This window comes from Thalia democratica, chromosome 5 (genome assembly GCF_965202585.1).
Source record: "Thalia democratica chromosome 5, ktThaDemo2.hap1.1, whole genome shotgun sequence".
NCBI classification, from domain to species: Eukaryota; Metazoa; Chordata; class Thaliacea; order Salpida; family Salpidae; genus Thalia; species Thalia democratica.
The window spans coordinates 41,676,577-41,691,420 of record NC_139169.1 but is presented as its reverse complement, the minus strand read 5'-3'; the positions used below and the strand labels follow the sequence as shown (position 1 = coordinate 41,691,420).

At 23.6% G+C, this 14,844-nt stretch overlaps 1 protein-coding gene across 1 annotated transcript in view; it reads right to left on the bottom strand.

Annotated features, from left to right (window-relative positions):
* LOC145835800 (nucleoporin NUP188-like) overlaps positions 1 to 6,307 on the bottom strand; it is a 36,556-nt gene extending 30,249 nt beyond the window's left edge. The window contains exons 1-11 of the mRNA XM_082943520.1: positions 6,253 to 6,307; positions 5,528 to 5,656; positions 4,137 to 4,221; positions 3,717 to 3,868; positions 3,371 to 3,437; positions 3,020 to 3,148; positions 2,392 to 2,518; positions 1,952 to 2,085; positions 1,624 to 1,764; positions 745 to 861; positions 174 to 314 (exon numbers count right to left, since the gene is read on the bottom strand). Coding sequence (XP_082799646.1) covers positions 174 to 314; positions 745 to 861; positions 1,624 to 1,764; positions 1,952 to 2,085; positions 2,392 to 2,518; positions 3,020 to 3,148; positions 3,371 to 3,437; positions 3,717 to 3,868; positions 4,137 to 4,221; positions 5,528 to 5,656; positions 6,253 to 6,272 — 1,242 coding nt within the window. The 5' untranslated portion in view covers positions 6,273 to 6,307. The remainder of the gene's footprint in view (positions 1 to 173; positions 315 to 744; positions 862 to 1,623; positions 1,765 to 1,951; positions 2,086 to 2,391; positions 2,519 to 3,019; positions 3,149 to 3,370; positions 3,438 to 3,716; positions 3,869 to 4,136; positions 4,222 to 5,527; positions 5,657 to 6,252) is intronic.
* Between the last annotated feature and the right edge of the window lie 8,537 nt (positions 6,308 to 14,844).

Here is a 14,844-nt window from a genome sequence, read left to right as displayed (position 1 = left end):
ATTAGTTTATATATAATTTTAACTTATTAACCTACTTAAATTATTTCTTACTTATAAATTTAAAATAGCAAGAAAAAACAATAAGCATACAGAAGAGTGACTTGGTTGCGTAAAAAACATTAGAAATATATATATTTGTATACTTTTAATACATAAAAGCGCTTTATACTCACATTCTTAGAGTTGTTGATTATATGCAGGGATGCCACACAAGAAACAAGCTCTAGGTAATTACCGAGTGTGCTTTCATGAAACAAGTTGGTCACACAAGTTACTAGCGATTTCAGTGCCTTCCTACCGCACTTCGACACTTCCTACAACGTAAACATTAATAATTGTTTGTACCTTACTATAATTTGCTAAAATGTTAGTATATGTATGAAGGTTGAAGTTAGTATCATAAAAAATATTTTATAATTCTAAGTTCAATTTATTAATTAAGTATTGACATCTACTAAATTTTTTATTGTTAATTAATATTGTATATAAATGAGAAAAAAAATATTTGATAACTATAATAAATATTACAAACAAATAGATAAAAACAACTTCTTAACTTAAATAAAATTTATTAAAATTAACTAAATAATCATTTTAAAAAAGTAAATATGTCATTGTTAACATTCATTATTTTGCTTTAGCACTACTTAAAGAACACCAACAAGATTTAATACATCACACAAGTGGATTAAAAATGAAAACATTTTTTATAAAGTTTTCTAACTGGTTACTTATAGAACTAACAGAGTCAATATTGAAGGGATGCAAGTTCATCATGTTGGCTATTTTCTTCCAAATGTTCATTTCAATCGCTCGTTCTCCCAACTTCACTGTTTCATCTCCCCCATTATCTTCCATTAACTATATTATTTCATAAAGTTTTTACTTCTATAAAAACTGATTCAAAAACAACCCATTTACAGCAAAAAAAAATGTACAAAGCTTATCTTACATTGAGTGATTTCCAGAGAAAATTTAAGTAAAAATTTGGTGTATATACTCTTAAGGATCATTTTATTTAAAAGTTTTTTATAAACAAAATTTTACAAAAAACATATTTTATTTTGTTTTCAAAACCATTTTATAGAGTTTAACTCTATTAAAAAAATTTAGGCTTTGTCAGATTTAGTTTATGGGTTAATTTTTCTTAAAATATTAGCTAAAACTTAACAGAATTATTCTAAAATCTTAATAAGCTATAATATAAACAAAGTAAACCTTAATAACTTTACGTTTTTAATATAAATATTAGATTGAGTTAAAAAATTTATATCAAAGTTTAAATTAACTAAAGTTTTTAAAATATCTAAAAATATCTTATTTCGCTAGCACCTTGTTAGTAATTTTTAAGTAAAAATGTTTGCCTAAAATATATAGATAATTAATTATTCAAAAAAGTTAAAATAGATTGAGCAATGATGTAAGATTTTAAGATCTAATAGTAGTTTTACCTTCAAACTATTTTAAAACCAAAAAAACTGACTCTAAAGCTATTTACAAGTTTGATTATTTAACTGCTTGTTTTTCTATAAGGTTTTTGAGAATAACAAGTATTTTTAAAATACTACAATCTAGACAGCATCAAAAAACATTAAAAAAATAATTCTTCAAATAAAAACTTACGATATATCTAACAGTAGCCCATGTCAGAGTAATTGGGGATAAATGAGGGTCTGATGTCAATTGTGACGTAACAATTTGATTTATTTCATTCATCACTTTCTTGTTTTTTGCCAGCTGATGATGTTTTGATGCATCAGTTTCCTAAAATACAACTTGAATTATTTTTAATTAAAGGTTAATGAATAAAACTCTATGTTTAATATCTTTTTTACCTTGTTAAACCTATGATTTTTAGTTTCTTCGGTTATCTTTATAAAACGATCTTTGTAACTTCTACTAGATAGCAAACATCAATTTCAAAACTAATAAATTTAAACCAAGAACAAACCTGTAGAAACTCCATGTCAATTCCTTCAATTAATAGAACTTGCTGAAGGCAGTTGAGTACTGAAAGATGTGGCTCGAATATCGAAACATCCAGATTGCTGACTAATATCGGGTGATTTCTGCCAAATCCACATTCTGTTTGCACAGTACTCGAGTGAAATTAAATATTTAACAGTTATAAAAATCGAGTTAGGTAGTAACAAAAGCTATTTTTATTTAATTACAAAACTACTTTTTGTTACTATTTTTAAAATAAAACATAGTCAAAATTTAAAATATAAAAATATTAACATTTGACGATTTACAACTTTAAAAAATTCATTTAAAAAAAAAATTTACATAAAAAAAAAAAAACCAAAAATATATCTCGTTTCTTTATTTAAAATAAAAACAAGTAGTAAAATAAATTGTTCCACAAAGCAAAACAAAAAAGTAACTAACTAGCGAAGGATTTAGTGAAGTCAAGTAATATTTCTGGTTTCATTGAAAATTGTGAGTAGTATAGGACTAAAACCTCTAAAATGACACACTGTTCTTTCAGTCTTTGGACTAATATAAATTCCGCTACCTAAACAAAACATATATTTATATATATATATATATATTAAACCATTTTATATAACCACTTCTTATGGTTACCTAGACAAAAAATTAACCAGCTTTTCAAAATTTTGTCTTTTTTAAGTTCCCATTTCACAAAAAATGCTGACACAACAATTTTTTTTAATACTAAAAAATTGATTATCAGCTATAAGCATATCTTTCTAAGTATTTTTTAATTCAAACTAATAGAGTACTACGAAAATTCTAAAAAACGTATGTTATTGGCAAGTTTTTATTTACATTTGACCTTATTTTATACTAAATAACAACAAACTATAACTAGAAAATTTATCTATTTAGCTTTTTATAAACTAAAAGCCCTTTAATTTAAAAAATCTTTCAAAACTGATAACACTATGCTTAAATTTATAAGCCTATTTTAGTTTTATGTTTATTATTAGTGTATTTCACCCCTAATTTCATTATCTTTAGTTTTCAAGAAAACATAAAATTTAATAAAACAAACATCAGGATGGCAATCTTCACCTCTGTTTTGCATGGAAACAATTTCTTCTTTCATGCTTGACTCTAATTGTTGTTGCAGAGTTTTGTTCAAATTTAACAGTTTCCCCTCCAAAAAGTTCTTGTACTCACTCTGTGTAAATATTTTATGAACATAAACACATTGATTAAAAAAACAAAAAGTAAATTCTGCATTTTAAAATTGAAAAAATGTTAAACACATGATTTAGTTATTAAAAATCTTTATTAAAATGCAATATAATAACTCAAGTGAAACTTAAGATATTGAAAAAGTATTTTATTATCTTATTAACAAAGCGCTTTTTTATTTATTAACTTAAAGAGCTCAACAAACTTGCAGAGGGTGTGTTTTGTCTTGAGAACTAGTTATTACAGGCATATAACTTCTCAGCAAAAACAATCTGAAAAACAAAAGGAACATGAAAAGTAAAATATGTTTTTACCAGTACCATTTTATCAGACAATATCCTTAATAAAACATAACAATAACACTTCATCAATTTTAATGAAATAAAATTAAACATGTAACCTAGGAAAATATCTCTTTAAAATACAGAACTTTTGGAAGTTAATATAATTCTGGAATTATATAAAATTTAAATCATGTTGAGTGAAAAGACAGCTAAATACATTTTTTCAAATGTTCCTTTAAAAATATAGCAAGTTATTTTTTTTAATACCTTTCAATAAAATAAAGTGAGATAACATTTTCCATTAAAACACGACTTTCTCGTTCGTCTTCAACCATATTTTGTATTGTGACATCACAACAATGATGGAACTGGTCCCTATGTTGCAAAAGAACTCCATAACACTGTACACTGTCCAAGTTCTAAAAAAATAAATTATTATTAAAATGTTGGTATTTTTTGCTGATTATAATATTGTTTCAATACTATTTTTAATAATAATTAATTAGTAATTCTTGTGTTAAGTGCATAACAGACCAAAAAAAAATTTTTTTATTTAAAATAGATAAGATATCAAAAAATAATGCCTAAGTTAAGCACACTTTAAACTTTATTTACTTAACTGATTTATAGTTTATACAAGTTTACTAAAATATTCTACTAATTAATTTTTGTAAACATAAGACTAACTAATAACTTGGCACATCTATTTGTAAACTTTCTAATAGCTTCAGACACCTTTTTATTTTCAGCAAACTTGTCAGCTGATGTTTTTCTGTATATGTACATTTTATTAAATAATAAAATAACAACACTATTTATATAGAGTACAAAAAGTTATAATGTTTAAGACCTGATATAGAAGAGACTTATTACTAATATATTTATTGAAATTACACACCAGCTTTTAAAAGCTCAACTAGTTAATTAAATGCCTTACGCTCCACAAATATTGATATGGGAAAAGTTTTAGTTTTCAAAAATCAATAATAGTGATTAGTTTTATACTCAATACAATAAAGAATTAAAATTTGAAACTTCAACTTATTTCTTTATTAATTAAAAGGAATAATATAAAAGAAACGCGAAAAAGGAACAAAATAAAATATGTATACTAAAAAATTATTAAGGGCATGGGGGTTTAACATTTCTTTTTTTACAAAAATTAGCATGACTCTTATTTTAAAGCTAAAGTTTATACTATAAGATGCTTTTAAAAAAAAAATAATCAACTTTAGAGATATAAGAAGTTATAACAAGTAAAAAAATCCCGATACAACCATATGGAATCAAAAAAATTTAAGGCCAATGTTCTTCGAATTTTAAAATACTGACTAAAAATCTATCATTTCCTTCATTTTGAAATCAGTTTACTTAAAACGTACGGAAAATTTATTTTTGAATATTACAAACAACTTGTAGGAAGTTTTTTTAAAGCCATCAAAAATATATAACCAATTATTTTGTTTATTATTTAAATTTTTTTTTACTTAAATTAAACAATCTGTTTCTTACAAGTTGTTAAAATTTAATTAAAAATTACTTAAGATTTTTTTACTTAAACAATTGCTAAAAAATGAAGAAGGAGATAGGTTTTAAAAAAAATAGTCTGGTTTTGCCCTTTTAGCTTGCGCCTCCCATAAAGAACCTATTGAATGCTATAACTTTGATCGCTTATAATTAAAAATTACTTTGAATTTTAACAAGCAGTACTAAGTAACAAGTAGCTTATCTAATTATGTAAAAATAAGACTAAATTTGAAAAAAATGTATTTACCCCTTTTCTTATCAATTTAAAAGAGTAAATTTAATCAACAAAATTTAATTAAATCTATCAAAAACATATTTTTAAATTAATGATGATTTAAAATTATAGAACTTAGTGATAAGTTTATCAGAAATTTATGATTTGTGATATTTATATTAGTATTTTTTTACTTAATAGAGCTATAAAAAAAATTATAAAATTGAAAACATAAACAATTTTTATTAAAATTAATGCTTTTGCTAAATTATAATTTGTGGTTTTTATAACATGTTGTTTTTTCAATTCTACATTAAACAAGCCTTCAATAACTAACGAAAAGGTCTTGTAGTAAGATAGTCCATTTGAAACAGACTTAAACTTCTCAATTGCTTTTTTTACTTTTACTTTTTTTGTTGATGTAGAAGATTTTCCTGTCATTATAGTCCATAAGTGTTGAAAGCATCTGTAATTAACTTGATTAAGATTCTTTTTTTGATTTTGCCAAAAAAATGAAACTAAATGCTCATATTTTGGGTAAGAAAACATTTTAACCAAATTTTAATAAAATCATTACTTTTAATGATTCACTTAAATAATGAGAAAAAATGTATCCTACAACATTTCTATTTCATTTCAAACTTGGTTATGTTTCTGTTTAAAAGTTTTTTTTTATTAGTCAATTGATTTTAATCTGATCAACTACACTCTGAACTTATTTTATTTAATGTAAAAGCTAGAAAGTTTAAAAATACTAACTTTTCTAAAAACTGATCTAACTCAATTTTTTTAAATGCATTAAATAACTTTTAAAAATATGATACCTAAAATACTTTCTGAAAATTTTTTGAGACAGCAATTTCTTAGCTTACTTATAAAACGTAATTACCAAAAATTTGTGTTCAGTTAAAAAAAAACTCCAATGTTTAAGTTTTAAAACTAAAAACAAAATCTTTTAAACAGCATCTTATTTATATACTAGTAGCATTATATGATTTTAATAATAACTAAAAACTTATATTATTTAGTTTAAATTTTTAGTTTAAATAAAACTTCACTAACAATAAGTTTTCAGAGTCCATTGTTTAATTCTTTTTGAACAACTTTTATACACACTAAAATTGGTAGATAAAATTTTGAGTGATAACTAAAGAAATATAATGAAGTAAATCGTAGTTTATTTATTATTGTAATTGATACCATTTTTAACAGATACAAGCTTCTTATCATCATAAATGAAAAACTTGTGTAAGTAACAATAGTTTCATAATTTAACATTACAATTTATTTTAACAAACAAAATACATTAATAAATTAAGTTATATTTGTAATTTAAATATAAAACATGCACAAATAATAACGTTTTCCACTCTTTGAGACAAAAAAATCAGTCTGAGTGACCAAAAACTAGCCTTAATTTATAATACATTCCAAAAATAACAATTTTTTACAAAATTTGAACATATCACTGTTAACGACCTGAAATAACTAAAATATAAAACAATTATAAATAGACATCATAAAATACCTATTTTTAACAAAAATAAGTTAAGTCAAAATAAAAAGCTTGAAATTTATAAATAACCAAACAAACCCAAGTTTCAAAAAAAAAATTCAAATATGCCTGAGTCAGATACTAAGCTAAGTAACTAAAAAACACATTACAGGTTTGCCACACTTTAAGATAAAAAACAAGCATGAGTGACCAAAAATTATTCAGAGTAGCTACAAATTAGCTGAGTTTATAAAAAAACTATTTTGAGTTTTTCAAAAACATCTAACTTTCCTGAGTTGTCCAAGGAATTTAATTGTTTATTCACATAGTTTAATCTTTAAACAACTAGATGAGTAAATGAGTGGCATTGACACATATTAAATTCCAAAAAAAATGAACAACTTAACTAATATTTTGGGTAATACCTGACTCACAGATTTCTTGTTGAAAAAATGATTGTTTTTTAAAGAACTTTTTTCTAATTGTTTCTAATTGACTATTACATTCTTTTAAACTTTTAGAGATTACTCAATATTTACAAAGAAAATAGTAGCTGGAAATTAGATAACTACCTAGGATGATGTTGCATCAATATCAAAGCTGAAATTATATTATATTTTATGTCTTTTTTAACAATAATTCTAAGCAAAAAATAATTTTTTTAAGCTAAATATGTATAATCTAAAGAAGGTACTTTGTTTTAAAATAGCTATATAAATACATAGTACGGATTGAACTCAATTTTGATGAACTAGAAATCAATTTGATTTTACAATATTGTAATCAACATAAATTATTGTATTGGTATGATTGCTTAATATTATAAGATAAAAGCAACTAAATATTTAAGTTTTATTAGTTTATGATAAAGAAATTCAATGCCTTTTTCAACCATAAATTTAGGCTAAAAATCAACAATTATTGAGTAATATGTTAAGTCTAAAATGCTATGTTTTAAACTAGCTATATAAATACATAAATAATTTTTACTTATTTAAAAAGTAAACAAGATTATATATTTTTGATTTAAGATTGTATTTTAATATTATATATTTTTAGTCAAATTACATAAACTTCTAATTATTTTTAAGCTATAATTAAAGATGGACATTCACAAAATAAATTTCAAAATAGTATATCAATTAAAAATAAAAACATTGTAGTTCTAAAAATATGGTTAAAAAAGACATATAATTTCAGTTTGGTATTGGTGCGACATCATGCTAGGTAATTATCAAAAGTTTTATGGTGGTATTTTTTCTTTAAAAAAACTGGGAATCAGAGAAGAGTTACAAAAGTAGATAAAAATTACATCAATTAAAGAATTACTACCAAAATACTTTCTTTAAAACGTTTAAATTGTTCACAATGTGGTTTGTGTGATAATTGACTACATGTAAAAAATCAGCTTAAAACTCATAGGTTGGATTTTTTGGATCCCAAACATTTTGCTTTGGGATGATTTTTAGAAAATCAGTTGGTGCCAATGTGAAAGTTTCTTTAAATCATTAAAATTTTGCACATGGTGTTTTTATGATATTTCTAAAACAAAAAAACATTCAGTCAGAAACTCAAAAGTTGCTGTTAATTAAGCACCCTGATGAACAGCCTTACAGCAAATTTTATTAGTTCAGTAGCTCATTTTAAATATTTCTAATGGTAGGCTTTACAACTACAAAAGCCCCTACACTGAACAAAATTTTAGATTTCCTTGTAGAAAAGAAAAACTGAGCTTAAACAACTATTTTAATAAGGTCAACTTCTGTATTTTAGAATTACTAGACAAAAATTATTAGAAAAAAATTACATTTTATAACAAAAAAGAATTTTTATGAAGCTTTCACTGTAAATTTAAAAATTTTTGGCATTGTTTAAAACGATTTGGGTTAACAAAAACACATTAATTATTTTGTTTATCTTAAAAACTATAACTTTTTAAGCAACATTATAAAAATGTCTTTACATAAATAGTTTTTTAAACTAAAATTGTAAATATTCAACTAACCTTCTTATGATATTTTTTCTATATTTTTACTACCTCAACAACTTTTCATAGCTTATAAAATGAAAACAAAAAGAACTAGTTATATGTGTCTGTGTCTTTAAGATTTTTGAATGAAAAATAAATAATTTATAAAGATCACTTATAAAATCTATGCTTTTTTTTTATTTACTCGATGTTACTAATTTCCAGCTTTACTATAAAAAAGTAGCTGTGCTAGCGATTTGTTTGTTTTTATTTAGTTTTACTTAAAGCTATAATTGTACTTTAAGAAGTAAATTTTTCATTTAGCTTGTAAATGTTTAAAGTATGAAAACTTTTACCATATCCTTTTTAAATAAATTTAACTATTTGTCTTTATGTGATACTACAAAATTTTTCAAATGAATAATCCAAATTCATACAGAAATTATAGCTAGTAAACTTAAATGTTAGTCTGAGCTGAGAAAAAGCTAATTAAAAAAAAACTTTTTCATGATACTTTTTATTTTAGGTATTTAAAATTTTAATTTTTGACTATTTTTTTTTTTTGGTAAGCTAGGTTAAGGAAAAGAGTATAAATAAATTAAAACAACATGAAAAAGCTTTTTAAAAGTTTGCTGACTCGGCTTTTTTCAGTTTTATTTTAGCTCAGAATGACCTAAAAGTATACTTTTCTTAAAACAAACAAAAGTTTACTTTTGACTCTATACTTTTGCACTTCTGTTCTATTAAATCTGTTTTTAAGTTTAAAGTTAACGTGTTTTTTTTTAATTTTTTTAAAACGGTACTTATAAATACGGCAATCTTTGACTTTTTAGCTAAAACCGTTTTTAAATTTGTCAGATACCACAAAATACCCTGTGCAAAATATCAAATGATTAGAAGAAACTTTATTTTGGTATAACTCGATTTTCTGAAAACAACCATAATGCAAACTGTATGGGAATTATTAAAATGCTACCTTAAGAAGTCATATGGAAATTTTTACATGTGGAAATAATCAAAAATAAACATTGTGTACAATTTTAGAGTATTAAAAGAAAGTTTAATGGAGGTACTATTATTTTATAAATTTTTTATCATTTTTTAAAGTTTTCTTTAATTACCAGTTTTTTATTTTGCTTGATAGTTTATTATCTTTGAGTTGTTTTTTAAACTATATCGAAATTCAGCTATTGTTTAATTGTAAACAGATAAAACTTAGTTGTTGGTTAATTTTGAATCTATTTAAAGTTTATAAAAAATAAATAAAGTAACCTGTAAGCTAGGTACGCTCTTTTTGATGAAAACGCTGTGTTTAAAATATAATTTCGTTTTACTTAAATTAAAAATTTAAAGTAGTAATACGAAGCTATTGTATTTTAAAACAAATTACACCTTATTTTATTTTAATAAACTAAAGTTAAAGGAACTAGAAAATAAGTTATGAACTTACTAATTTATATCAAATCAAGTATCTAAAACAAACATATTTCAGTTTTTTTAATTACTGACGACAGTACAATTTAATTTTACCTACCCCATGATTAAAACATAGCAACAAATAATACTTAAAAGTTGTATAAAATTTAAAAAAAAATTACAGTGCAATTAACATTTAGCCTAATTGACCGGTGATTGCGGTAACCATGATATAAGCATATAAAAAAAACAAGTAAAACGTAATCTTTTAAAATTAATAAAGTTTAAAACACTTTTTCTTAAATTCGTTACTGCCAATACTGACTACAGAAAAAAACAGTCTACTATGAGCAGTGAGCACCACACCATTTTATTCTTAACCGTTGTGTTATTACCGAGATAACCAGTGAGAATGCTAAAAGATACTGAAAAATAAGTAAACAGGAGTAAAAGTTTCAAGTGTAAACTTTATTTTCGAATAAATACAGTTTATTAAAAGCATGATCAGTTTTTTCATAAATTTTTCTTTTTTTAATAATTAATTAACTATATGTACTTTGTAAATTAAAATGTGCAAGAAATTAGAACAAAGATTAAAAAACTTTGTTGGTTTAATACAAACAAATTATAAATATACAAACATATTAAACTTGTTATATTAAGCTAAATGTAAGTAATTAAAAACTAAATTTTTCTTTGACGCACTGCCGGTTGGGTACGCACTTTTGCGCTGTGTTCAAAGTGCGTACCTAGTTAACAGGTTACTGTATATATTAATGCCTTTCTTATGAGAATTGGTAAACGTATTATCGAAGAACGATGGTATAACCACAACAGAGTCTTCCAAACTTATAAGGAAAACGGAGAGAACTATCAAACTATAATTGGAAAGAAAAATAATAATATTGATTGGAGAAGGTGATAACAAAAAAATTTTTGTAGCACTTGCATCCTTAAGAAAATTACGATTGCAAATGCTGATAGTAGAAACGATATACATACGTTTTTCTAAAACATACGAACTTTTTTACACCTGTTCTCATTTCATATTTGTTCTGTTAGTATACTACATGTTTAATTTATTTGTATAAAAATTAATTAGTAACCACTGTTTTTAAAAACAGCTCTTAATCAAAATCAGTGACTTATGACTTGTAGCAAACTAAACAATTTAAACTAAAAGTATGTGTAAACGAAATAAACAAAACAAAAAAAAATCCAAAAGTAATGTCCTAATAATACTAAGAATCATATGTTAACTTTTATTTCACATTCTTTACTAATGTTTAATTATTCGTCAGCTTCCAAGTTATTTTAGTCTATTTAAAATTATTATTACTTTACTAACTTACAATATTTTCAAAGTTTAAACTCTTTCCAGCAAACTTAACAGGACTTTTATTGTTGTAATATCATTAACACAATAAAATTAAGACATCATTGAAGGATATAACTTCTTATTTTTACTTAGATTCTATTTTTATAAATATTTTAGCCTAAATTTAACTGTAATTACTCTAGTTCGGAAGAAAAAAGATAAATTTAGTATCAAAAATTGTGTAATTTTGAAGTTTGACGAGTAAAAAATAATTACAATTAAATATCATTTTAACTTTTTTTTTCTGTTATTTGGTGAAGCACTTCGTTTTTTTAAAGGATAATTTTCATCTAATACTAAATTATTATTTTTCAGTTTAAATTAGATTTAATAGTACAAACTTTTCAAAGTAATTTATTACTGTATAAATTTTTTATTAAGTTTATAGTCATAATAATAAGCATATTTTAATAATTAATCATTTACACAATAAAGTTACAAGTTTATAATTTTTCACAGTTTTGTTCACATATAAAGTAAAAACTTACATACTGTTTCAATATTAATAAAATTTATTTATGCAACCGTGTTAAAAGTTTAGGAAAAAAAGTTTAAACATTAAAGTACAGAACTTCAGTAACTTAAATGTTTGACTAAATATTTTAAAAACATGATGGAATGCTTTAATTACTTCGGGATTTTATTGAAAATAGCAAACTTTTACTTCAAGAAATGAAATCTTAAGAGTGTCTCAATTCTAAACATAAACGTTTAGCATAAAAATAAGTTTTAAGTAAATTCTTTTTTTTAGTATTAATTGCAAAATAAAGTTGTTTAGAGTAGTATATAAATAATAAACTATTTTTTAAAGAGTTACAATGAAAAATTCGCAGTTTTGTAGTAGTTTTCCTCAATGTGTATACCTGTGTAGACACAAAAGTGTGTAGTGCGCTCAGAAAATTTGAAGAACATTTTAATATTTACAGTCAGTTCTGCTGTATTTTTAATGTTACTTTTGATAGTTGTAAACAAGTTTAAATGGTATACCAACAAAGACATAGAGTACACAACAAATAAGTAATAAAAAAGAAGGTAATGAATTTTAATTTTATAGGTTTACTGTTCACAGTTTTAAAAAATGTTAAGAACTACTGTTTTAGATAAGCAGTTTTTGCTTCCAATGTTTCATTAGTTTTTTTATTTTAATGTTTTATAAACTAGCCATATTTTGTACACAACAAAACCGATAAAAAAATAACAAAAATAAGGCCACAAAAAAGTTTAATACAAAAGTCAATAAAGGCTAAAAGATATATACAGGCTTTATCCATGATTATGACAAATACTTCAGCAATAAACTTATAATTTATTAGAATAATAATTATAAATGCTAGTACCATAAAACCTTCTACGGCATCTTCATTTTCTTTGGAGAAATCGGTCACATCTAAAAGTTTTTCTTTTATAAAATACTATACATTGTATGATATTTCAAACAAAATTCTGTACCGCAGCTTATAACATTATTTTAAACTAATATCTTATTTCACAATAACTTATTAAATAGCTAGTTTAACTTTTTCACTTTTTAATAATATAACTGTTATTAATAAAACCGATATAAGTAAGTGATATAGTTTTAGTTTAATCGTCCTGGACAAGACATTAAAAGGTATCCGTGGTAGGCGACTCGATAACCGAAAAGTTCATTTGTACACCACAGGTCCTAGGACCAAATATTTTGAGCATCTTTTTTTGTCGTTCAATAAACAATATAATACAATCAAAACGGTAAGAAATAGAGATAAGCTAATTGTTTATAAATTTTTCTAAATATCTAAAAGTAGGTTGCAACAAAGTAAATTTAAACTAAGCTTATACTATAATATTCTATGACCTTGTAAACTAAAAAATGCTTACTTGAAGATGTTTTTTCTAAACTTTTATCGATCTCTTGTTTCTGTTTGTTTTCTTGATTTCCTTTTTTTTCTTTTCCAGATTCGTTATTTTTTAGAAGTTCACTAAGACGAAGGTTTTCTTCATGTTGTGCACGATTTTCTCTAATAAGACTAAATTTTGTTTTTTCGAGAGAGCAAATTTCTTTAAAATATTTGGTTAGTCTTGATTGTTGATCGTTATTCTTTTGTTTTAAAAAACTGTTCTGCCTTAAAGAGTCTGATAGCTTTAATTGAAGATCAGAGTTTAAATTTCGTAGCTCGTTTAAACAGTTGGTGTCATTTAAAGCTTGTTCAGGTTCATCAATGTTCGCAAACAGTCGTTTTACAGTATTTCTCCAGTGAACTCTTTTTCTGCACTCAGGACAGTTTGTGTTCTGGCGAGTCCATCTGTTTAAACATCTTTTATGGAATATATGACCACACTTGGTGACAGAAATATGATCTTCAGAAAAATTTAAGTTATCAAGACAAACGGAACATTGTAAAGACATTAAGTTTTTTCTGTTACTAAAAACAAAATATTATTTCTTTTTATATTAAATGTGGTTTAAAGCTAGCCCAAAAATGTTTAACTAAGCTTAGAAAAATATTCCATACAACTTTATAAAAGCCCATAAAAGTGTTATTTTAATCTTCATAGTTTTAGACACGTTTTATTATTATAAAGTAAAATAAACAATATATTTACATTAGTATTACTTTTGTTACTTGAAAAAAAGACTATTTGTATTGTTATACAACGTTTTTAAAAACTTTGTTATAGAATTAAGTAAATAAAAAAAAAGCTCGACATTTCAATAAAAAATATTTCAGTCTTAGTAATTTTAAGGACTAGTTGTAATAACATAGTAAAACGAAAAATTAATATATGTTCAATAAGCTTTTTTGATGTGAATTATCTGTATTTTTCATGCATTAAAATAAAGTTGTTTTACTTTGTCTATTATTGTATTAAACTCTAAACAAAAAAAAAAAACAATATAAACAAATAAAATCGTATTGAAATAAACTTTACAACATAGCGTTGTTTCTATAAAGCTAATAAAAAACATTAAATGAGTATAGTAAAATTTAATCTTTTATTGATCATTTCTAACGATAACACGAGCTCTAAAAAAAGTAAAAATTCAAATTTTATTTAATATACTTCAACGTTTAGTACGTTACTACTACTTTGCAGTAGACAACATGAACATGGTTTAAGAAACTTATTTGTTTTCTGACTTTATTTACTTAGCAAAAGGTGTATTTTAAATCTGATTAAACAAATGTGTATTTTACTTCACAATAAGAAAAGCGCTTACATAGAAAAAATGTAAAAACCTACAAAAATATTTAACATTAACTGATAATCAAAATTATACTTATAATTTTTGAGAAGCACAATAGTATAATTAAAACATTTATAAGAGCTTCATTTAGTAAACGTTTCAAACGTAAACGTTAAACGCTTACACTAACTTAGTGTTTTAATTTTAGTTTTTTTGTTTTTTAAATT